The 26117-nt window shown below is 47.8% G+C and overlaps 1 protein-coding gene across 2 annotated transcripts in view; it reads right to left on the bottom strand.

The window, feature by feature from the left end:
- ARHGAP11A (Rho GTPase activating protein 11A) overlaps positions 1–26117 on the bottom strand; it is a 70105-nt gene that overhangs the window by 26194 nt on the left and 17794 nt on the right. For both annotated transcript variants that reach the window (XM_088456602.1, XM_088456603.1), the window contains exons 2-6: positions 15456–15526; positions 13219–13315; positions 6777–7033; positions 5814–5974; positions 4881–5018 (exon numbers count right to left, since the gene is read on the bottom strand). In XM_088456602.1, the coding sequence (XP_088312728.1) occupies positions 4881–5018; positions 5814–5974; positions 6777–7033; positions 13219–13315; positions 15456–15526 (724 nt within the window). The remainder of the gene's footprint in view (positions 1–4880; positions 5019–5813; positions 5975–6776; positions 7034–13218; positions 13316–15455; positions 15527–26117) is intronic.

Raw genomic sequence — 26117 nt, 5'->3', positions numbered from 1 at the left:
AGTGGTTCCTAAACTGGGTGCCTCAGGAGACTTGCAGGGGTGCCTCTGGTTGGTGGTCCAGTACCCAATAAAATCATTTTTAGTCAGTGCAATAAAGCAAAACAAGTGCTCATGACTGCCAATCAAAAAAATGTGAACCAAAAAGTGCAGCCTGTCAACCAGCACATAACTGAACCTAAGGGTGACATAAGCACAATTTACTTCATTTCATTTTTGCTGAATTTGATAATAAAGAAACTTTTAACCCAGGACCCAGGGGTGCCGTGGAAAAAATGCTGATACTCTAGGGCGCCGTGATTCAAAAATGTTTGGGAACCACTGTGCTAATCAGTAGTGCGGGCACTTTAAAATTCTACACACAGTCTCAAACTCCTCCCCCTCTGCTTCAAGAATCATGTTATTTTACTACCAAGTTCAACAGGACAGAAGAGAAGGAACAATACAAAGGCTGAGGAAAAACAAATTCCTATAACAAAAACGTTGAAACATAAAAAGCAACTTAAAAAGGGATGGGCGTCCAGTGTTCCCCAATTGACTAATGGTGCATACACACGGGACGACCGTCAGCGCTAACGTTATCGCTGAATGATCTCCCGGGTGTGCTGGATGATCAATATCGATCATCCACCACACCATCAACCCACCGACAGTCAGTGACCCACGATAAACGATCGCGGGTCCCTATAGTAACCTGCTTGATATCGACCAGGTTGGCCTGCATGCACGGTCAATGGATGATATCTTTATCATCCATACGTGCCCGTGCATCGCTGGCCGTTGGTGGGTTTCAAGGCACCGAAAAAAATGCACGCTATCGATATGAACGATATTGTTCATATTGTGTATTTTAATCGTACAGTGTGTACACACCATTAGGGAGGATACACAGTAGAAACATTTTAAACTTTTATTGACAGATGACCAGACAGCACCTCAACATAGCTAATCAGCTAATGCCCCATGCGGTCAGAAAGTTGGTTGAATATGCATTGACATTTTTTGGAACTGGATGCCCTGCTCCAATAAGACTGGTGAATTACAAAAGTAATTCACATAGCAATGGTTTTTGCTTGGATGCTAGGCCAACCTCAATTTTGGGCAACAGAGAAACTATCCTATGCCTTGCAATCACCACAAGTCCTAAAATCCCTGACAAAAACACAGACTCTTCTGGAGACCTACCATGGCCTGAGGTCAGAATCACAATAATATGCCAGAGAATTTAAAGATCTGTGAGCTGGAAAGGCGGCTTAATCACATGAAAAAGGAGATATCAAGATCTACAAGACAACGGTGTTTATGCATCAAGCAGTGAAAAGTGTGGAGAAGTTGCCCATAGCAACCAATCAGCTCCTACCTATTTTATAGACTACTTGATAAATGGTATATCAAGCTCCGCAACCCCTCGAACTGTAGAGATAGCCAAAACAAAAGTAGTCTTTCGGCTAAGGAACTTCAACACCACCAAATCAAAGTATTCGAAAGAACGATACTGCAAAGCTGTCAACACAAAGTTTAGGCCCCACGGAGCACTAGGGGAATGTAGGGAGGCTGCACAAATATCACTCACTTGCACTTCAGGTAAAAGGGGCAGTTTTTCTGACAAAGCCAAAACCAGAAACTACTAGCATGAGACAGGGCAACTAAAAGGAAGAGGTAAGAAACCCATTCTTTTCACACTAAGAAATTTTTTTCACAGCTTGTGATCAGTTTTAGGTAAACTGGCTTTCTAACCTTAAGCGTGGCACCAACCACCCTCTCAGACAAGCCCTTATTCTTAATCAGCCTGGATAGCTAGGAGCATATGCTTGGAATTCACACACTACCTGGAGAGCTACAGGTTGTTCCGGCTTTGTCTTTAGGTTTAGGATTTCAACAAGCATGCTGTTGAAATCAGCTTCCCTGAACCTTATTGATGGAACAGCAACAGCTGGCACACTGCCATATAGAGAATGTCCTTGTAACATGTGCAGAGATATCAGCATGACTCAAGGCCTCTTTTTTTTAACCTATGTCAGGACCAACAAAAGCATGGATACCAGAGGTAACTGGTTAATCATAAGCACGTTTCAAGCAATTGACATGGCATCTAAAAATGACTTTGGAAACCTTGTGCAGAAGTGCGCCACCATTTTATTTAAACGAGATGCCATCATGTCAACATTTGGCTGTCATTTTTGCACAATCTGCTGGGAAAAAACTGTGTTAAGGGACCACTCTGTGGTGTAGGGTGTGCCTACTGAAAAATTCTGCTTCCATATTTCCCAGCCAGAATTTAACAATGTTGCGATGACCAGAACATTCTGCTCGATCCATCAGAACAATCTGCTGGTTTCTCTAGCAAGGAAGTTCTTGGTGCCTTGATAAACTTTAGGACCCTCTCTCACAAAAGACTGATAAGCAGCTTTGAAGGGTGATGACACATCCGCACCAAAAGTGCTGCCGAAGGGACTATCCTTGTTGAGGTTATTGCCCTTTGGCCACCAGAGGAGCGATTCAGGCATATGTTAAGATGGCTTAATGAAGTGCAGGTCAGGCGACCTACTTATTCCATTTCCAAAATGAGTATCATATGGAACAACAGAGAGAAATTGTAAAAAAAACCAAAAAAAAAAAAAACCTATCGCCTCAAAAGACAATACCATCTTCCACAAGACTTTCATTCAAACAAGAACAAAACATCTGTCTGCGAGCTAAGATACTTCACCAGTCATTGTAATTGAAAGACGTTACCCACTGGTGAAAACACCTTTTGTTGTATGATGAACAGTATCCCCAGGAAAACGCATTTAACTTTCTTACAATTTATGATCCACCAATGGGTTGCTAAGGTCTGGGCCGCATCTAAAATATAAACCTGTAGCAAGGTTGACAATCGCTTTGATCAACAGAATGTCCAGGTAAGGTGTGAATGTCGCCCTACCTAGACCTCAGGCTGGCAGCCATCTATGCTACAATCCCTGTGAACACACTTGGCGCGGTTGTCAAACCAAAAGGTAGACACTGAATTTTAAACTGATGGGACTAAATAGCTTATCTGTGAAGGAACCGGTATTTTCTATACATCCCTGATGTCTATGGACACCATAAACTCATTCTGTTTCATGCTTTTTTTGACAGGCCACAAAGACTCCATCTACAACTTGCTCACCAAAAACTAGATATTAAAAGGGCCTTAACTTCAGAATAGGTCGAAAAGATGAGGTTTGAATCAAAACGCTTTTGCTCTTCCAGGAATTAAAAGACTACCCTGAAAAGATCAAAGACAAAATGTTACCCGCGACGAGCGGAGCCTGCCGCTCTGGATCTAATTAGATCCAGTCAACGACAAAGTCTACGCGGGACGGCGAGGACTGGAGCGGTGCCCAGTGGCCGTCATGCAGAAAGGTAAGTACTGCACAGACAGGTGAGTGGGGCCTTTTCTATCCTGGGAGGGGGTATTACCGGGGGCTCTGCATAAAGGGGCATTACTGGGCACTGCATAATGGGCAAAAATTCAGGGGGCATTGCAAAAGAGCCTGTAATACAGGGTAAAATTGCATAAGGGGCACTACTACAGGGAGCACTGCATTTATTAATAATAAAACTTTCAAAATTGCATATAAGACTTTTGTTTTTGTTGCGGCCCACTCACACGTAGACCTTGAATATTTGACCTGGTTGGTATTTTGAGTTTGACATGCCTTATCTACACGGTGACTGCATAGTGTCTACAGGAGAAACGATTAATTGGATAGTCCTCCCGACACGACAGATTGTGCCATCGTTCAGAAGATTGCTTGATATTGTGTGTTTTGGAATTCGTGAAATTGGAATGACAGTCGCATAATTTCTTACACACTAGACAATTTTGCGGACGATATGTCAGACTGGACAGACATGTCGTCTGTAGCGTATGCACTATGCACGCTCTGACATCGGAGTCCTTCCTGCTGCCGACGCCAGGAAAGTGCATGGTGCAGGTGAACTATATATCGAGAGGTTGTTCACCAGATCGTGCAGTGTGTACCGAACGCTCGATATATCATTGCGTTGTACCATCTCCAACAACACAAATCTGCTTTTATCCACGAGAATAAAACTTCCCCAAATACTAGTGTTAATTTTAGGTTCGGCGCTGGGCAGAGCACTGGAACGTAAAGAGGGCACCATCGCGTGTGTCCGAAAACGGGGTGTGACCATGAGAAAAGGGGGCGTATCCTCAAAACATGCCCCCTTTTCGTCACTCTTGTGGGTGTATCCAACACATGCAGACATGCTGGGCTGCCCCCCAAGCTCTCCCCTCACTGAATACATCCCGTGCGCATGGCATCTATTCACCCGTGTTGAGTGCTGCACTGCAATCTCTCTCTCAACCCCCTTCCCCCCCCCCCCTCTTCCCCCACGGTTGGGGATGGCATTCAGGAGGCTGGTTCAGCAGGGAGCATTTTGCAGTTTTAAAATCGGCAAGGCGCGTCATCCTGCTAAAACAGCCTAGCGGGAAGCCTAAATACAATGAAATGACAAACAATGACCTTCCCCTTACAATTTACACACTTGAAAAGTGTCATCTTAGTCATAAATTGGTTTGCACAGCTATTCTCAAATGAAAACATCTAAGCTGCATTTTTAATGAGGATGTTGCGTAAGCACAAAGATCATATGCAAACTAATTACCTTCACCAAATATAAAAACAATAATGCACAAATCTAAATCCAGATTTTTTTTTGCTTTTTTAAAACATTATACATCTCTAGTAGTTGAACACATGCATACCAGAATACTTATTTATACCCCATGCAAATTAAAAAAAAAAAAAAAAGTTATTAAAACAGATTAGAAGAGAAACAAAATATAACAGTAAAAACAATGTTCATCTCATCAAATGTGTAAAGATTACCTCCAACACTTTTCCTCCTCCGTCTCTTCCTCTCACCAGAAGAATTTAGATCACTCTCATCAGGTCCAGGCGTATCAGAACCTACATCTACTCCCAGCATACCTGGAATTTTCTCAAGGAGGAAATCAGGCACACATCCTGGGAAAAATAAGAGAATTAGATTATATAAACAAGATGCGGGATTTCACCGCCCTAAAATTTTAGTACACAAACATGGTACATCAACTTTAATATAGCTAGTGACATACTTAACACATTAAATTGACCATAGGTTTTTATGTACATTTTACATACACACAGCCATAGTCACATACATGTAAATCTCAAAATTGAAGCGCTGCAAGTTCAACCTATCCTAAATTCCAAAGGGGCCACACCATTGCAGGCGATGTGCAGCAGAACACTCATAATGGAGTCCTTTCCTGGTCCTTCATAAAGCGTCATACAATGGGTGAGTGCAAATGGTGTTTAAATCACCCAAAATACTTACCTTGCCATTTCACTGAATACATAAAACATTCATTCCTCACAACCACAGCCTTACCATACATTCAAAGCAGTGTTAAATTCCACAAAACTGAGATGCCAACAGCCACTCAACTAAATAGTGTTGCATAAGCAAACGTTCTGCTACAACAGTCATCTAAAAATAAATATTAATCAGTTCAGCATGTGTTTTGCTAATGAGCTTTACAGCTCCATTTAATAACTAATTTATATGTAGAATTAAAAATGTGCTTTTATAAACAAAATGAAAACCCAGGTGTTTAAGGTTGTCACATTTTACAAACAAAAGGGATTTTTAAAAAATACATCATATTTCACTTACTCCATCTGTCACCATACTCCACCACCCCACTACTATTTATATCTCCCTATCACCTATCTTGGCTGACACCAGTCTTATGCATATAGATGATAGAGGCAACTTACCAATATCTGCTGCCCGATCTATTAGAGTTTTTACTATTGCTGCCTGGACACGCAGCTTCTTTTCTGTGCTGGCAGAGATCTTCTCACTGTCATCTGATTGCAGAAGGTTTGGAGCAAAGATCACAGCCAGGTTACTGCTGTCCATTTTGTTTGCATCAGATCTGCAGGGAAGTGAAAAAAAAAAAAAAAAAACACCAATTTTGGTTAGTTACTGGATACTGAATGTCAATATACACTGTTTTAAATATATATATATATATATATATATATATATATATATATATACACACACACACACATACATGTTCTGAAGGCTTACTGTATTAACACATTCAATTACCAACATTTCTATGCATTATATTTCAATTCATTCTTTTTATTCTAAATATGGACATAGCTGTGGCTATGTATTATTGATTTCTTTGTCACTTATGTTTAATGTAATCAGAGACAAGGTGGTGCGATTCCATGGCCAAAAGCATCTTACTGACATCACTGCACTTGTGTGATCAAGACCCCATGAACTCCATAGTTCTGAAAGAGCAAAGGTGAGAATAGGAGGAGGTGGGAGATAGCAGGCCATCTGCAAGAGTGGTGTGGTGGGGAGGGGGGAATAAGCAACATTTAACAGAAGTGAAATTGCAAGACTGCACACAGAAAAATTCAGCTAAAGAGGATTAATTGCCTTTAAGTGTACCATTAACTTCGCCATAAAGCCATCTATTTCTGGATTATAAATGCACAAGTGCTTTAATGTGCAAACACTGAAATGAGAACTGTACAGTTAGTTCCCATGTTGCACACATCTGTGAAAAAGCTGAGTTTTTCTAAATACTGTAATAAAAAAGCAGTGAATAAAAAAAAAAATGAAAGATTGTGTAATAGACAGTAATGAGCGTAGCTGTATATTTGCAGTAAACAGAATCCCCCCTAACAATATATTGTTTTTTAATTCCCACCCACCTCATAGACACAGAATGCAGAAACTTGAAAAAGTATCGCAGGAGGAGTATTGTCTGGTCTGGTATTAAGCAGGAGATGAGCATTGTGGCAGAAGTCCTTTCCTCATCACTGTTCAAGTTTTGGGCCTTGTACAGAGCATCCTGGAGATCTGCCGGCAGTATGGGCTCTGGTAATTCTCTGAAAAACTGCTTGAGAATGCCAGCAACATCACAAGGAGGAGCATTTGATAGACTGTTATCTCCTTTATCAAGCTTAGACTAATGAAAAATCAGAAAGAAAAATAAGATTAGCTGTCATGAGTAATACAACACAAACGTAAGCCTGCATATTCCCAAATGGTTGATCCATGTTTAAAGAGCTTTAAACATTTGATTGCTTTAGGTGTTGACGTGTTTATATTTGTTTCATGTATTAAGCCTGCTCACTCATTGTATTGGAAGTATTATACACCAATTAGCGCTTTGGCTTTTTATTCATTTACGCATCTCTTTGATATGGAGAGCTGCTTTAAAACATTAGAGGAACGCTTAGACCTTTCTGTCTGTGATCCATAGTTTAAAATGACCATGTCAATTTTTATACGATTCAATTTTAGGATCAATAATGGGAAGAGGGCAAAATCTGATTACCGTAGGTCATAAAACATGAAAATCCTAACTGTAAAATATGCCCTTATTATATACTCTGAAAAACAACTTCCAGTCAATACGCAGCTTTGGCACCTTTTCTTCACTAAGGTAAGCACATTGTTTGCAAAACAGAGTAAAAAACAAGAGATATGGTAAGAACTTACCTTTGTTATCTCTGTTTCTACGAAGTCCATAGGGTCCACAGGGTGACCTTGGGGTATAGCTGGATCCTGGATCCTCGGGCACCACGGAGTTAAAGCTTTCAGCTGCTCCCAGGATGCACTTGGGTCCAACCTCCCCTATACCCCGCCCCCGAGCCAGGGGCACCTCAGTTGGTAAGCAGCCCAGGCCGGAGGAGGAGACGAAACAGAGAGAAGGAAGACTGGAACACACAAGAACCATACTCACAGAAATGGGAGACGGAAAACCGGTGACCAGTCACAGAGCCCATATGAAGCCAGGTGCGTCAGGGCGGGTGCCCTGTGGACCCTATGGACTTCGTAGAAACAGAGATAACAAAGGTAAGTTCTTACCATATCTCTTGTTTTCTACTTCAGGGTCCATAGGGGTCCACAGGGTGACCTTGGGGATGTCCCAAAGCAGTCCAACTAAGGGCGGGGACGCTCCTGTGCTGATAGGAGAACCCGACGCCCAAAGGATGCATCCTGAGAGGCAAAGGTGTCAAACGCATAGAACCTCAAAAAGGTCTGAATGGAAGACCAGGTGGCCGCCTTACAGAGCTGAACAGCAGAGGCGCCACGGCTAGCAGCCCAAGAAGGGCCCACGGACCGAGTGGAATGAGCCTTAACAGAGGCTGGAACAGGTAAACCCTCCTGCATATAAGCCTCAATAATAACAGAACGAAGCCAACGGGCTAGAGTCTGTTTGTTGGCAGGCCAACCCCTCTTGTGAAAACCAAAGAGGATAAACAAAGAATACGACTTCCTCACAGAACTAGTCCGGTCCACATAAACCTGGAGTGCCCTTACAACGTCTAAGGAAGTCTCCCCAGCCGAAAGATCAGGTGACTGAAAGGCTGGTACAACAATTTCCTAATTAATGTGGAACCTGGAAACCACCTTAGGCAGGAAATCAGGACGAGTGCGAAGCACCGCTCTGTCCTGATGAAAAATCAGAAAAGGGGGACGACAAGAAAGCGCCCCCAAATCTGAAACCCTCCTGGCAGAAGCAATTGCCAAGAGGAAAACAGTTTTAAAAGTTAGCCACTTGAGCTCCACTGACTCCAAGGGCTCAAAAGGAGGACCCTGTAAGGCCCTAAGAACCACCGCCAAATCCCACGGGGCCACAGGTGGCACAAAGGGAGGCTGGATTCTCAAAACACCCTGGAAAAAGGTGTGTACGTCCGGCATAGCAGCGATCCTGCGCTGGAACCACACCGACAGACCAGACACGTGTACCTTCAGTGAAGAAAGACGTAATCCTAAGTCCAAACCGGACTGAAGGAAAGCCAGAATACGCGAAACTCGGAACACCTGGGGATCATAGTTTCTGGCCTCGCACCACTGAAAGTAAGTGTGCCACACTCTGTGATAGATCCTCGCGGAAGCAGGCTTGCGCGCCCTCAGCATGGTGGTAATAACGGAGCTAGAAAAGCCCCGAGACCTCAGGACAGCTGTCTCAAGAGCCACGCCGTCAAAGATAGTCGACCCAGATCCGGGTGAAGACAGGGCCCCTGAGACAACAGGTCCCGCCGTTGAGGTAGGAGGTACGGAGCGTCGATGGACAGGCTCCGCACATCGGAGTACCACGGCCTTCTGGGCCACGCTGGGGCCACCAGGATCAGTGTGCCTCCGTCCTGTTTGAACTTGCGCAGGACCCGAGGCAGCAGAGATATCGGAGGGAACAAGTAAGCCAGTTGAAACAGCCATTTCACCGACAGCGCGTCTATCAGACTTGCGCCTGCGTCCCTTGTCCTTGACCCGTACACAGGCAGCTTGTGATTGTAACGGGACGCCATCAGGTCCAGCTCTGGCAGCCCCCACTTGTCCACGAGTAGTTGGAATACCTCTGGATGAAGCGACCATTCCCCGGGATGCACATCGTAACGGCTGAGGAAGTCTGCCTCCCAATTGAGGACTCCTGGGATGAAAACTGCCGAGAGAGCTGGAAGATAGCGCTCCGCCCAAGCCAGGACGCGGGACACCTCCGACATCGCAGCTCGACTGCGAGTCCCTCCCTGGTGATTGATGTACGCCACCGTGGTGGCGTTGTCCGACTGCACCTGAACGGCCCTTCCGTGAAGAGCGGTGCCAGACGACTGCAGGGCTCTGTATACTGCCCGCAGTTCCAGGATGTTGATGGGAAGAATCGCTTCCTCCGCCGACCAACGACCCTGAAGTGACAAGGAGCCTGTCACCGCCCCCCAACCCCGGAGACTGGCATCTGTCGTGAGCAGAACCCATTCCGGGATCCAAAAGGGGCGCCCCTCTAGGAGATGAGCTGTCTGCAGCCACCAGGCTAGGGACAGACGCACCTCCGAGGACAACACCAGCATCTGAGAGCGGATCCTGTGTGGCAATCCGTTCCATTCCGAAAGAATCAGCCCCTGCAGGGGCCTGGAATGGAGCTGGGCAAACTCCACCATGTCGAATGCCGACACCATGGACCCCAAAACTCTCATCGCTGAGTGCACCGACACTCTGCCACTGCTCAGACAGCCGTGAATCCGCAGCTGTAAGGAGGAGACCTTCTCTGGAGTCAGAAAAATCCGTTGCTGACGAGAGTCCAGCAGGGCCCCCAAATGAACCATCCGCTGTGATGGGATGAGGGAGGACTTCTTCCAGTTGATCAACCAGCCGTGCGCCTGTAGACAAGCGACCGTCAGGTGGAGATGCTGGATCAGTACCTCCGGGGAGCTCGCCAGCAAGAGGAGGTCGTCTAGATACGGTAGCAACCGTATCCCCTGGCTCCGAAGGTGAGCCGCCATGACCGCCATCACCTTGGTAAATACCCGTGGTGCCGTGGAGAGACCAAAGGGTAGAGCCCTGAATTGGTAGTGGTTGTGGAGAATAGCAAACCGCAGAAACCGTTGGTGCGATGTTGCTATAGGCACATGGAGGTAGGCGTCCTGGATATCCAGGGGGACCATATAATCCCCCGGTTCCATCGCCAGAATGATGGAACGCAAAGTTTCCATCCTGAATTTTGGAACCCTGAGAAACCTGTTCAGGGACTTCAAATTGAGGATGGGGCGATGAGAGCCATTGGGTTTCTGCACCAGAAACAGCGTCGAGTAATACCCCATCCCACGTTGAGACTGTGGTACGGGTATAATGACCCCCGCCGTCAGCAAGGCCTCTATGGCTTCCGGAACCTGCAAGGCCTTGGTTTTGTCCTGAGAAGGACTTGTGCAAAAAAACTGGCGAGGCGGCCTGTGCCGAAAAGACAGGGCGTACCCCTGGGAGACCACTTCTCGCACCCAGGCATCCGTGGTGGTATTGTGCCAGCACTGGGCGAATTGAAGAAGTTGGCCTCCCACTCTGGGGTCCCCCAGAGGGAGGCCCGTCCCATCACGCAGAAGGCTTATCTTCTTGCTTGGAAGAAGGGCGCCTAGCACTCCAAGCTTGCTTCTTTGGCTTTGAGGCAGTCTTGGGTGCGGACTGCCTCGGGAAGGACTGACCCTTTGCCTTAACCTGAACCCGAAAGGAACGAAAGGCCGAGCTCCGGACCTTAGCAGGTGTAGTAGCTGAAGGGAGGAAGGCTGACTTGGATTTTGCCAGGGTATCTACTATTTTGTCCAGGTCCGGACCAAATAGTAATTCTCCATTAAAAGGTAAGGCCTCCAAGCCTTTCTTTGAATCCGCGTCTGCTCTCCAAGACCGCAACCACAAGGATCTACGAGCAGACACTGCTGCCGCCGAAACCCTAGAGGTCAACAGGCTAGCATCCAAAGATGCTTCTCCAATGTAGGGAGGCGGCATCTCTCATCTGTCCTAACAACGCCCTCTGGACGGCCGGAGCTTCATCCGTAAACGTGTCCTCCAAGGCGTTGGCCCACCCCTCAATGGCCTTGGCCACCCAGGAGATGGCCATGGACTGCCGGGCTACAGCCCCTGAGAGGGAATAAATAGACTTTAGACAAGTCTCCACCTTCCTGTCTGTAGGATCCTTCAGCGAGGATATAGACGGCAATGGCAAAGTAGCACTCCTGATGAGGCGTGTTACATGTGAATCGACTGCAGGCGGAGTTTCCCATTTCTTACAATGCGCTTCCGGGAATGGATAATTGGACGCCAAGCGTTTCTGTGGCAGGAATCGCTTACTGGGCGTCTGCCAGGCCACCGCCATGTGATCAGTCAACTGATCAGACAAGGGGAACGCTGCAGAAGTAACCTTAGATTTTTTTAAAACTAGGATACCTCGATTTAGGAGCGGGTGCCTCATCCTCAATCAGAAGAATGGCCCGCACCGCCCTAACCAGAGCCCGCACATTGATGGAAGACTTAGTGTCTACCTCCTGGACTGAGGCATCTGAGCCTGATCTATATAAGTGAGGTCAGTAGAAATGCCCTTCCCCCGCACACCTGTAGGGCTTGTAGGAGAAGGAAAGGGATAGGTATAGGCTGACAGTAAGTAGAAAAAAGACACAGACAGGCAGCACTAGCAAAAGTCACATACCATGCAGGAAGATATACTCACTGCACCTTTCCACTACAATCAACCTCCCAGATTCAGTGTCTGGGAGGGCTATAGTGCTGTGTACACTGTCCTAGTCGGGGGAGAGGTACACAGGGGGACCGGTCCGCATGCTCCCTGAAGATCTGCGCTGCCACTTGAAGAAAATGGCCGCTGGAGACCTCAGAGGAGGAGTGGCCGAGTAACTGCAGCTCAGCGACGCCAGACTCCGTGCTGAAAGGCGCGCTGAGCTGAGGGGAGGAGCCGCTAGACAGGGAAGGCTTCCTCCCCTGGCTAGCATATTTAACCCCCGGGTTGCCGGCATCCCGCTTGCCGCGATATTAACCCTGGTGGTCTAGTGGTCTGGCGGGGTATGCCTCCGCTGGAAGGGGGGCCCGCCGCCACCGCTAGCGCCCCCGGTCTGTCCCCTAGAACCGGGGGCATGGGACTGCATTTTTAAAAGGAACCCGCGCACCGCCGCTAATCAGCGGTGCGCGGCTTACCTTGATCTCCCCGGCGTCTCCGGCAGCAGTCCCGGGGGAAGCCAGAGTCCGGCTAGTACAGACTCTGGCTTCCCCCGCCGCGATCCCCAGTTCAGTGCTGGCGTCGCGGCACCAGCAGGGAGAAGGAGCGGCAGCGTGGGCGTCTGTACAGACAGCCCATCGCTGCCGCTCTGGAGAAAAAAACTAAAAGTAAAAAAATAAATTTAACCTAGTTAAATAAAAAGCTTTAGGGGGCTGCTCCTGCAGCCCCCCCCCGCAGGGTGACCCGACTCCGGCCGGGCACCATCTTAAACTGAGGTGCCTGTGGCTCGGGGTATAGGGGAGGTTGGACCCAAGTGCATCCTGGGAGCAGCTAAAAGCTTTAACTCCGTGGTGCCCGAGGATCCAGCTATACCCCAAGGTCACCCTGTGGACCCTGAAGTAGAAACATTATTATCAATATGTCGACATCCTGAATGTCGCTATAATGTCTACATACCCAGCTATCGACATTAAACACGACTCATATCTGTTGTCTCCCACTGACTAATAGATCACATTGTCTTGCATCATAGGATTTCTGTTTCCAATGAAGGCTGCTCTATGAACAGGCACTTACAGAACAGGGGGTTCAAGAAATACAAAATACCATGCACATAGAAGCTTAAAGTTGAAGTTTAAAAAAAATGTAAATACCTTTAGCTGTTTCTGCCGCAGTACAGATCCTGACTTCCTGAAAAGTCCTTCAGTCTGTACATGGTTCTCTAAGTACTTACAGACTTCTACAAGGAACCTGGCACAGAAACAATGTATTCAGCAAAACTTGAAAGTTCTAAACATTGTTTCCAAATTCATATATGTGAGAATCCCCAAAACAAAGCTTACCAATAATAAAAAAATACAATAAATTGATCTATTAAGTTCCTGGCCTCTTAATCTGTATGGACAGCATTCACATCAACATTGTTTGTAAAATGAAATGGCTTGTTCCAGGAAACCCCAGCGATGTTTCTTTGGATTTCCTCCAGACTGGCGTGGGTCATTGCTAGGGAGAAAATGTGCTATGCCATGTAATGCATTACATTATCAAATGCAGGCGCACTACATTTAACACTGCTATAGCAGTTAGTATTAGACAGCTCTAAATTTTAGAATGTTACTGGTACTGCATTATGTATGCTTTCAGCCTGATGAGGCACCTCAGTGTTTTGATTTTTTTGGATAATTACTGCCTAATCCTTGGACTTGGGTCTCATTTAACCAATTATGTAAAGTCCATACTATTTAATTTTTTTCACAGCAAGCATTATACAGAATTTCATCAACATGTCAAGTTTTACTGGTACCATCTGAACATTTTTGCTATACATCTTACCCAACCTTGTGCAAGAATACTATTGATCTGCAAATATAACTACCCAGATTTTCATTACATTGCAATGTGAGTGTTCTAATAAGCAGGACCTCCCCTGTGTTTTCTTTTCCTTATTTAGCTACACTGTATGTCCCTGTTTTATTTATGTCCCGTTTCCCCCACTTTAACCATGAGAATAATTCCAGCATTGGGGGCAATTCAATTCACTGAGAATTGAAAAGCTCCGGGAGGGAGCTCCCAACCCTATTCAATTCACTGCGATGCTTATTGTGATAGGAAGTAGTTGAGTGGGAGAATGCCGCTTCTCGCGACTTAACCTGGGTGTTTAGTTGTGAGAACCGGCATTCTCCGACTGAAGTGCCGGCGGCGAGGCTGCTAGCGCCGCGCTAAGCCAGAAATCAGCCTTGCGCCGCACTTTAGCTGGATTTCTCCTCACATCCTCAGGAGTGTGCGAGGAGAAATTATTAGTCTGACTAAACAGAGCTCTGAATTGAATAGCTACAGAGGCTCCCTCCCGGCACTATTCAATTCCCGCTGATCTGAATCACTCCCATTGATTCTACATGAAGCAAAATATTTTTTCAGAATGGTTACACTTGTTACCTGCCACACCTACTACCAAAAGATATTGCTGTTCTGTATTAATTATACTCTGATTGTCTTTGTTTACTTCCATCTATGTGCCAGTGTTCGCAAATACGCGCTATAGCACGTATTTTACCCACTTTTGAGGACCAGGGACTCACTATTTACAAATGGGTGGGTCCCCGGGGACACGCTCCACTACAGCCAATTCCTTGCCGTCAATTAAGTGACTGACAAGGGCCGGCTGGGCTGCGAGGCAGAGGGGAATATGCTTCTCGGGCTGGACCCCTCCCTCTGTAATCTAGGTGTAACTATTGGTAGTTACAGGAGTGGGCGGGATGATGCACGTCTGCGCGGAGGAATGCTCTCCTGCCACAAGGCTTCTCCCTTCTCTGCTTGCTCCGGTCCTTCTCCACATTCTTGGGAGCGTGCCCGGCACTTACGGACACGCCAGGCAGGCCCCATGCACTGCTGATAGGGAGAATAGATGCCGGGCGCATGCGCCCAGCGTCTATTCACCGGGTCACCGCACATTTCCCCACCCGTGGGACACTGCGACCCGCGGGTGAAGACAGGGAACTTTTGCCCTCCAGAAGGAGGGCAGGGCGCAGTGCCCCGCTAAAGCAGCCTAGCAGGAACGCTAATGTAAATATGGAGGGGAAAAAAAAAATGGGACATTTATACTCATTCCTCTATATTTGCCTCGGACCAACTGCTTTGCAAAGCTGGAGGAGTTATTGAGCAAGAGTGCAACTATTACTATGCAGCATGGTGCACTGCTCTCTCCCTTCCTCCCTACACCAAAATCCTGTAGCAAAGGTCAGCCATGCTTTACTTTTGAGAATATATGCAATAACTACATATTACACATGGCACCACTCTGCTCCACAGAGAGCGCTGGGGCTTAAAGTGTGTTAGTCTTAGGAAAAGTTAGCATTTGTCACTTCAGACTGTATACATTATGCATACTTACATTGGAATATTTCCATACTCTGGAATACATAATTGTGGTAGGGAATAAATGGGTGCTCCAAAGACTTTGCCCTAAAGAAAATTTCAAAACAAAATAGTAAGAGGTCATCTTTTCCATCAACTTTATGTAAATATAAAATACAACAAGAAACCATAGTCTCCAATAGGAGTCCATTCTATGTATCATGTTTATAATCCCTTCAAATCCATATTTATTACTCAATAGGGCTTTGTTTTTATTCATCCAGAGATTAGGCCCCCATACACCTACCAACGTATTCCCCGTTCCTGCGATTGAAAATGCCGACTGGCGGCCATCGATGTTCTCTGATTCGTCAGCAGAATCGGTGAAATTATACATGTTAAATTTCACAGATTTGCAAATCACAATCATATTTTGATGGATTTCACCAATCCTCCATCCTGGCATCTGTGGATTGCAGCATTGCGACAACCAGTCACTAGTGTATGGGGGCCAATAGATGTATAGCGTTCCCGCTAGGCTGTTTTAGCGGGGCGCGGCGCCCTGCCCTCTTTCTGGAAGGCAAAAAGCGCCCTGCCCTCCAGAAGGAGGGCAAAAAGCGCCCTGCCCTAACAGCCTGCGGGAACAGTCTTCACCCGCGGGTCGCAGTGTCCCGCGGGTGAAGAAATGTGCGGTGGCCCGGTCACCGCCGGAGAATAGACGCCGGGCGCATGCGCCCGGCATCTATTCTCCCTGTCTGCAGGGCTTGAGGGCTGCCCGCCGTGTCCGTAAGTGCCGGGCACGCCCCCAAGAGTGACGAAAAGGGGACGCGTCTTATAGACACGCCCCCTTTTCGATGACCACGCCCCCTTCTCGGTTGCGCGCGCATATGCCCTCTCTAGCTCCGGCGCCCTGCCTCCCGCCGGAGCTAGAGGGAACACTAGATGTACACTGCTAAACCAAATACTGTCAATATAATATTTGTAACGTCAGTTAACCCAAAACAAGACAAAAAAACCAAAATACATACATCAAACGCACTAGCTATTTACATGCACAATAGGAGTCTCCCATATCCAAAATGCTTGGGACCAGGGGTATTTTGAATATATCAGAATATTCCGTAGTTTGGAATATTTACATACCATAATGAAATATCTTGGGAATGGGACCCAAGCCTAAACACAGAATGCATTCATGTTTTATATACATCTTATACACACAGTCTGAAGTTTATTTTATACAATATTTTCATAATTTTGAGCATCAAAGTTTATGTATATACATGAAATTAATTTATATTTCATATATACAGCCTGAAGGTAATTTTATACAATATTTTTAATTTTGTGCCTTAAACAAAGTTTGTTTTCATTGAACCATCAAAAAGCAAGAAGGTGTCACCATCTCAGTCATGCTAAAAAAATTCCATATTTCGGAATATTTAGATATGGGAGACTCAACCTGTAATAGGAAAAATAAACACATAAAAGTAACCAAATAACTAGCATGTAAAAAAACAAACAAACAAAAAAAACTGTTACAATGAAAGTTAACACTCTAGAGTCAGACCTCTTTACTTGTGTTAGAAATGTATTTGAAATATGGTGGTGGATATACAAGATGTGGTTATTAAATAACGAAACTGTACTTGTAAAAAATAAAACCATACTGCATTAGTTAAAAAAAAAAAAAAAAAAAAAAAAAAAGAGTGGGGAAACGGACTATCCCAAAACGGTTTTTGCAAGTTTCACCCTTTCTCACACAGATAGCTTGCTGTCACACAGCGTTCGAAGAATTGGTGTTTTTCCTGTGTATTGTAAAAATACTTAGTTCAAAAGAAGGGCTACACGTTTACTTACATTTTTAGTGAAATTTAATAAAACGCTCACTAAATCTTTCCGTATGCTAACCGAGGCCTACTGGGCGAATTGTATGTCACTTGCACGTGTGTTCGAGTAGCACAAAAGATTCAGTGACGGTCGTGAGGAAGGCCTTGTACATCAAGTGAAAATATGGTTTGAATTGCCAGGCAACTCAGCATCCAAAGGATGAATCAACATTACTACAAAAATGATCTACCAACTTTGTAGGAAAGAATCAGAAAAGGCCAGAGTTGTGGAGAAATGGTTTCATCCTCCTTCAGGATAACACACCAGCCCACACATCTCTCTTTGTGAAGCAGTTTTTGGCAGAGAAACAGATTGCAGTGCAGGGAGGGGGTTAATCGATGCTGTGCACTATTCACAGTGAGGGGAGAGCTTGGGAGCAGCCTAATGTCCATAAGTGCTGGGCACGCCCCCAAGAGTGATGAAAAGGAGGCGCATCTTAAAGACACACCCTCTTTTCTCATGTTCACGTGCAAGAATGTCTTTTCTATGGTCCGGTGCTCTGCCCTGCAGCCAGACCTAGAATGATCACTAAAATAATGGGCGCCTGACTGAGCAATTCTATTGTTTTGGGTGCCCATTAATTATGCCCAAGTGCACCTGGTTTAGCCATACAAAGCGGCTAAGCCCGTCTAAACTAATGGGCGAAAAACAAGAGATATGGTAAGAACTTACCTTTGTTATCTCTGTTTCTACGAAGTCCATAGGGTCCACAGGGTTGACCTTGGGGTATAGGTTGGGAACCAAATCCGGGCACCACGCAGTTAAAGCTTTTAGCTCCCAGGATGCACTTGGGTCCACTCTCCCTATAACCCCACCCCCCAGCCAGAGGCACCTCAGTTTGTAAGTAGCCAAAGGCCGGAGGAGGAGAGAAAAAGAGAGAGAAAACTGGAACACTCTAGAACCATACTCACAGAAAAGGAGACGGGAAACCGGTGACCAGTAACACAGCCCATATGAAGCCAGGTGCGTCAGGGTGGGCGCCCTGTGGACCCTATGGACTTCGTAGAAACAGAGATAACAAAGGTAAGTTCTTACCATATCTCTTGTTTTCTACTTCAGGGTCCATAGGGGGTCCACAGGGTTGACCTTGGGGATGTCCCAAAGCAGTTCAACCAAGGGTGGGGACGCTCCTGTGCTGAGAGGAGAATCCGTCGCCAAAAAGGAAGCATCCTGAGAGGCAAAGGAAACCAATGCCTAGAACCTTAAAAAAAGGTTTGGACAGAAGACCACGTGGACACCTAGTAAGGCAAAACAGCCGAGGCGCCACAACGAGCCGCCCACGAGGGTTACATGGCCCGAGAAAAAACAAGCCTCAACGACAGAAATGCCTACCTATGGGTAGGCCCCTGAGGAAGACATACGAGGCCATCCAGCCAACATTTCATTATAGGCCGGCCATCGTTTCCTGTGAAAACCAGAAACCGCAGACCACCAATAAGGAGTCCGATTACCATAAGGAACTTGAACGGATCATATAAAGCCAAAGAGGCCGGACCACAGTCAATGAGGCCACACCAGCCGAGAAGACTGGGGACTGAATGGCCGTACCATAAGTTCCAGAATAATATGGAACCTAAAAACCACTCTAAGAAGAAATACAGGGCGAGAGCAACTCACACCCTGACATGATGCCCTCCAGAAGAGGGAGCCACATGAGAACGCTCCCAATTCAGACACTCTCCTGGTTGATTTAAACACCCTGAGAGAGAGCTTAAACAATAGACCATGTAATGGCTATCACAACCAGCGGTTCCATTGACTGTCCCCGGACGGAACAAAGAACCACTACTAACTCCCCAGGAGTCCCTAGGGAGGACAAGTGGAGGCATAATCCAGAAAACACTCCAAAGGATGAACTGGATACCAGAGCGGAGCAATTCCATATCTTAACCATACCGACAGTGTAGAGATCCGCACTGTCAGGAAGGCCAGGCCAAGGGTGAAACCCAAGCCAGCCGGAAGGAATGCCAGAATATCTGAAAATCCTGGACACCGGAGGATCGTATCGACAGGTACGATACCATAAGAATTATGTATGCCACAGTCCGTGGCAGATCCCAGCAAAGTCTGGCCTATCTGCTCTAAACATCTCAATGAAGACAGAGCCAGGGAAGCCCTAGGACCACAGTAGGGGCGCAGTCAAAGACAAACGATCCAGGTACAGGGAAAAACAAGGACCCTGAGACAACAGGTCCAGATAGTGAAGCAGTAGGAATGGAGTATCGATGAGGAGACTCCGAAAATCTTAGTACCAGTGATGTCTGGGACGAACTGGAGCCCCCAGAAGGAAAGCCCCTCCGTCTCGAATTAAACTTCCGAAGACCTCGAGGAAGAAGGGAGACCGGAGGACACAGGTACACAAAGTGGAAGGACCACTTCACTGACAAAGAGTCACTGAAGGTAGCTTCAGTACTCCTGGAGCTGGACTGTAACACCGGTAATGTGTGATCAAGTCAGAAGGCCATGAGGATCAATCCCCTCAGGGAGGCCCCCTCTGCTCACCAGGAGTTGAAACCTCTCTTGGAGAAGAGACTAGTCCCCGGGATGCACGTCGCAACGGCTGAGGAAGCCCGCTTCCCAATGGAGAGCTCCGGGAATAAACACTGCAGAGTTGGCCAGGAGAAGACCCTTGGACTATGTCAGAATGGATGACATACCTGACATTGCCACCCAACTACCAGTGTTGCCTAGATGGAAGTCACTGTTGTGACACTGTCGGACTGAACCTATTCAGGTTTACCGTGACATATGGGTTAGGCCAGAGTGAAGGTCCAAGACAGCCTAAAGTATCAACAAGTTAAGTGGCAGGGCAGAAACGACAGACGTCCAACTGCCCCGAAACGAATGCGGACCAGACACTGTCTGTAGCAAAGAACACCCTGGACGAGATGGCCATAGCCACCCGGACAGAGACCAACTCGCCTCCGGAGAAAGTATCATCGTTCGAACAGCGATCCGATGGGAAAAACTCGATCCATCTGGAGGGGAGTCAATTATGGCAAGGCCTGGAATGGAACTGAGCACATTCCACCCTACCAAAAGGTAGACACTCTGGTAGACCGCGCATCACAAAGAGTAATGACATATGTCGAATGCGTAGATATCCGCACACTCCAAGTTGAAGAGTGGAGATCTTGTCTTACGCCAGAAAAATTCTCAGAGTCTGAGAATCCAGCAGTGCTCCCAGATGAAGAAAACCCTGTGAGGGATGTAGGGAGGACTTTTTCTCCGTTGACTAATTATCTGTGCCGAGAAGAAGCCACGGTTATCCTGACCTGGCGGTAAAGTACCTTGGTGATCCTGCTAAAAGCAGGAGACCGTCCAGAGAAAGGAGCATTCGGATACCCTGAACAGGTGAACTGTCAGAAAATCCATAAGGCTGGTAAACCCCGGTGGAGTTGAGGACAGTCCCAAAAGGCAGAGCCCGAAACTTACAAGTGTTGCTGTGGCACAGCAAACCTGAACCCATGCTGATGAGATGGCTCTGTACGTACCCGTAGGTACGTATCGTGAATACTCAGATATACCCTAAAATCCCCAGGTTCCAAACGTCGGATGATGGAGCATGGACGATTCCACCTGAGTCCAGGCACCGTTGGAATCTGATTCAGGGATTTGAGACAGAGTATAGGCAAATGAGGACCAGTCGGTCACCGCCCCAGAAAGAAAGTAGAACAACCAGTCCCTCACTGAGATAGTGAGGTTGGCCGAAATAGCTCTGCTTACCACAAAGACTGTATAGCTTTCTGGGATTGTAAGGCCCTGATCAGGTCTGAAGAAGGGCCCGTGTAACAATGCCTGTGAGGAGGCTGCCTGAGCAATGAGAGGCCGTTGAGAATCAGTACCTCATTCTGGAAATTCCCCAGATGTAGACCTGTCCCGTCAGGCTGAGGGTATATCCTCAGGTGTAGAAACAGGGTCGTCCGGAAGTCCAGGACTGCTCGGTACTGGATATGGTGGCCCCCATGCAGGCCGACAGCCTAGGAAAAAACAGGCCTTTAGGCTGACCCTGAGGACAAAAAGACTTAACAGAGTTAGTCCGAATGTAGTGGGAGAAGCTAAAGACGGTATCTCCCCATTAGTGATACTGCCAATGATGCAACGATCTTGTCAAGGTCAGGACCAAACAAGATCTTCCCCATGGAAGGAGTGTGCACCTCTGCTTTCCCATAACGCAGCCATAGGGTACTGCGGCGGATACAGACGCCGCCGAAACCCTGAAAGTTAGAAGACCGGCATCCCATGAGGTAATCCCACATATGACCACTGCATATTTTATGTGAGCGGCAAAAGATATTTGAACCTCAGGACGTGTTGGAGGGGAAAAACGTCACAAAAGCATCACCATGCGATGGCCATGGTAGGACGGGCAACAGGCCCTGAAAATGAGTACATTGATTTCAGGCAAAGTTACCACCTACGGATCCGTAAAATCCGTCCAGGCCGGGATGGGAGGCGTATTAATGCCTGTAACCCGATGATTAACATACAAATCCATCCCAGAAGGGGATTTCCATTACTTGTGAGGACCCTCAGGGAATGGGAAACAGGAGGCCTTTGTGACTCCTCATATCTGGCGACAGCCAGACTCCCGCTATGAGATCCACCCGCTGGGCAGAAAAAGGGAGATGTATGATACAGGTGCAGGATCGACATTCTCTATATCCAGAATGAACCTGGCTACCAGCCCCAAAGTAGGGATAATAATACTTGAAATCGGCTCCCCCCATGTGAGAGGGAAAGAGCCGAATATACCATCCAGTTCACGGCAGAGCCACTGGTCAGTAACCACAGGGCGTATATCACGCCAATTAGTATTTCTATAAAACGACATCCACCAGGGTGGCCGTTGTGGTAATCCCTGCAAGGGGAATGACAGACCGATGTGGTATCGGAGGCAATTCATGTACTGTGAAAAACCCGGCGGGGAGCGACAGTCTGTTGCACAGGGGTAAATTGCAAGAAATTGCGAGATACCCCGAGTTCAAAAGGGCAGTATGGTGAAGTAACTCCAAGCGAGTGACGACAATGGGGCCCGCCCGGCGATCCTCAAAGGAGAGGATCCTGAGAAATAAACCGCCCTTTAAGGGGGTCGTGCAAGGGTGCCAGATGGTGCCGCATACATAAACCTTTCTGAGTTAAAATCCTCCGCACTAATTCCTGCAGGCTATGACTTGCAGGATAGCAATAATGGGTGCAGTATCGTGTGCAATCTCCTGGTCAGATATATCTGACTATCTTGACGGAAATATTAAGCAGCGCCATACCGGTCCTGACTGACGCTAAGATTAGCTGCAGGGACCCATTATCAGCGTATGCAACTCACAGTTCCATCTAAAATATGGCAACGTGCAGCACGCAACAGTATGTGACAAACCTCACAGATATTAACAAATATATATATGTGAGGTCTCAGAACCACCCCAGGTACACCTGTATTAGGGCAGATAAAGAAAAGGGATAGATATACACTGACAGGTGAGAGAAAAAGCAGACAGTCAGCACTAGCATAAGTCACATACAATGCAGAAAAATATATATACATACATAAGCATGACATATAATATACTGCACAATGTCGCTACATTCAACTGCCCAGATTCAGTGTCTGGGAAGGCTATAGCGCTGTGTACACTCACCCAAAATGGCCAGGTACGCAGGGGGACTGGGCTCACTGACATCCTAAGAGTTCTGCAGCACCACAGAGAGAAAATGGCCACTGGAGACCTCAGAAGAAGCGTAGCCCGCGGAGGAAGCAGCTCAGCGACGCCAGACTGTATTATTGAAAGGCGCGCTGAGCTGAGGAGCCGCTAGACAGGGAAGGCTTCCTCCCCTGGCTAGCAGTTAACCCCCCGGGATGCCGGCTTCCGCTGCCGCTATAATCCCTGGTGGGCTGTGGACACGCGGGGTATGCCTCCATGGAGGGGGAGCCCGCCGCCACCGCTAGCGCCTCCGGTCTGTCCCCAGAGACCGGAGGCATAAGGCTGCATATTCACACGTGGATCACCGCAAGCGGTGACCACGCAACTTACCTGTCCCCGTCGATCCGGCAGCAGCCCAGGGATTCCTCCAGAGCCCGGCTAGTACAGACTCTGGGGTCCCGCTGCGATCCCCAGATCTGTACTGGCGTCGCAGCGCCGGCGGGGTGTAGGAGCGGCAGCTCAGACGTCCATTGGACAGTCTGATGCTGCCGCTCTGAAGAGTAGTAAAATATGAGATATGGTAAGAACTTACCCTTGTTATCTCTATTTCTACGAAGTCCATAGGGTTCCACAGGATACCTTGGGGTATAGGTGTGACGTCAGTCGCAGGGCACCAAAGAGTTAAGCTTTCAGCCTCCCAGGATGCACTAGGTCCCCCTCCTATACCCCGCCCCCGGGCCAAGGCACCTCAGTTAGTTACCAAGCCATAGGCCGGAGGAGGAGAAGGAAGAGAGAGAACAAAGATCTGGACACATACAAGAATCACATTCTCACCAGAGGGAGACGGAAAACCGGTGACCAGAGCAAAGCCCATCTGCAGCACAGGTGCGACAGGGCGGGAGTCCTGTGGAACCCTATGGACTTCGTAGAAATAGAGATAACATGGGTAAGTTCTTACCATATCTCATATTTTCTACTTCAGGGTCCATAGGGTATCCACAGGATACCTTGGGGATGTCCCAAAGCAGTATCCTTTAAGGGTGGGGACGCTCCTGTGCAGAAAGGAGAATCCGCCGCCCGAAGGAAGCATCCTGAGAGGCGAAGGTGTCAAACCTGTAATACCTCACGAAGGTATGGACAGAAGACCACGTAGCAGCCTTGCAGATCTGAACTGCCGAGGCACCACGTCGAGCTGCCCACGAAGGACCCACAGACCTAGTGGAATGAGCCTTCAGAGAAGGAGGGACCGGTAGGCCTTCATGAAGATAAGCTTCAGAAATAGCCATACGGATCCAGGCTGCCAAAGTTTGCTTTGAAGCAGGCCAACCCTTTTTACAGAAGCCATAGAGGACAACAAAGCGTCCGACTTCCTAAACAAAGAAGTCTTTAAGGCCCGCACAACATCCAAAGAGGCCTCACCCACGGAAAGACCCGGTGAGTTAAAGGCCGGAACAACTATTTCCTCGTTAACATGAAACTGGGAAACAACTTTGGGAAGAAACTCGGGCCGAGTGCGGAGCACTGCCCTGTTCCCATGAAAAACCAAGAAAGGGGGTCTACAAGAAAGAGCCCCTAACTCAGAAACACGTCTGTCTGAAGCAACGGCCAGAAGGAAAACAGTCTTAGCTGTTAGCCATTTAATATCCACTGAGCCCAGTGGTTCAAACGGCGGTCCTTGGAGAGCCCTCAGGACCACAGCCAAATCCCAAGGCGCCACAGGTGGAACAAAGGGCGGCTGAATACGGAGAACACCTTGCATAAAGGTGCGCACATCCGGGATTGTAGCAATCCTACGGTGAAACCAGACAGATAGGGCCGAAACCTGTACCTTCAAAGAAGCAAGGCGAAGCCCATGATCTAGTCCCGCTTGCAGGAAGGCGAGAATCCGAGACAGACGAAACTCCCGCGGTGCATAACCTCTCGGTCGACACCACTGGAAGAACGTATGCCACACGCGATGGTATATCCTCGCGGAAGACGGTTTCCGAGCTCGTAACATGGTACGCACCACAGAGCTGGAAAACCCCCAGGACCTCAGCATGGCCATCTCAACAGCCACGCCGCCAAAGACAGCCGAGTCAGGTCCGGGTGAAGACAAGGACCCTGAGACAGAAGGTCCGGTCGTAGCGGCAACCGCAGAGGACTGTCCACGGACAGACCCTGAAGGTCTGAGAACCAGTGCCGTCTGGGCCACGCGGGAGCTATCAAGAGGAGCGTCCCTCCTTCCTGTTTGAATTTCCGGATTACCCGTGGAAGAAGGGAGACCGGAGGGAACAGGTATGCGAACCTGAACGTCCACCGGACGGACAGAGCATCCACCAGAGACGCCCCTTCGTCTCTTGTGCGAGACCCGTACACCGGCAACTTGTTGTTGTGCCGGGACGCCATGAGGTCGATTTCTGGAAGACCCCACCTGTCCACCAGTAGTTGAAAAACGTCCGGGTGCAGGGACCATTCCCCTGGATGAACGTCCTGGCGACTTAGAAAGTCCGCCTCCCAATTTAGCACTCCCGTGATGAAGACCGCTGATATGGCCGGAAGATTGCGCTCCGCCCAAACCTGGATCCGAGAGACCTCTACGAGAGCCGCCCGACTGCGAGTTCCTCCTTGCCTGTTTATGTAGGCCACGGTGGTAGCGTTGTCCAACTGGACCTGCACCGGGTGACCCTGGAGAAACCGCTGTGCCTGCAGGAGAGCATTGAAGACCGCACGGAGTTCCAAGATATTTATTGGAAGCTCCGCTTCTGTCGGTGTCCACCTGCCCTGGAACAAGTGTGGACCCGAAACTGCTCCCCAGCCCCGAAGACTGGCGTCCGTTGTCAACAGGACCCAATTTGGAACCCAGAACGGACGTCCCTTGTTGAGGTGGGTCGTCTTTAACCACCAGGCAAGGGACAGGCGAACCTCCGGGGTGAGCACAATCGTCTGGAACTTCAGAGACTGAGGCAGCCCGTTCCACTTGGACAGGATCAGGTGCTGCAGAGGTCTGGAGTGAAACTGGGCGTATTCCACCATGTCGAACACCGACACCATGGAGCCCAGTAACCTCATCGCCGAGTGTAAGGACACCCGGCGGCTGTGCAGACAACTGCGCACCCTTGACTGTAAAGCAGAGATCTTGTCCTCCGTCACGAAGATCCTTTGCTGTCCCGAGTCCAATAAGGCTC

This window comes from Taudactylus pleione, unplaced genomic scaffold (genome assembly GCF_031769625.1).
Source record: "Taudactylus pleione unplaced genomic scaffold, aTauple2 ptg000707l, whole genome shotgun sequence".
NCBI lineage: Eukaryota > Metazoa > Chordata > Amphibia > Anura > Myobatrachidae > Taudactylus > Taudactylus pleione.
Note: the sequence above shows the minus strand (reverse complement) of the source record. Positions and strands in the feature narration are given on the sequence as shown.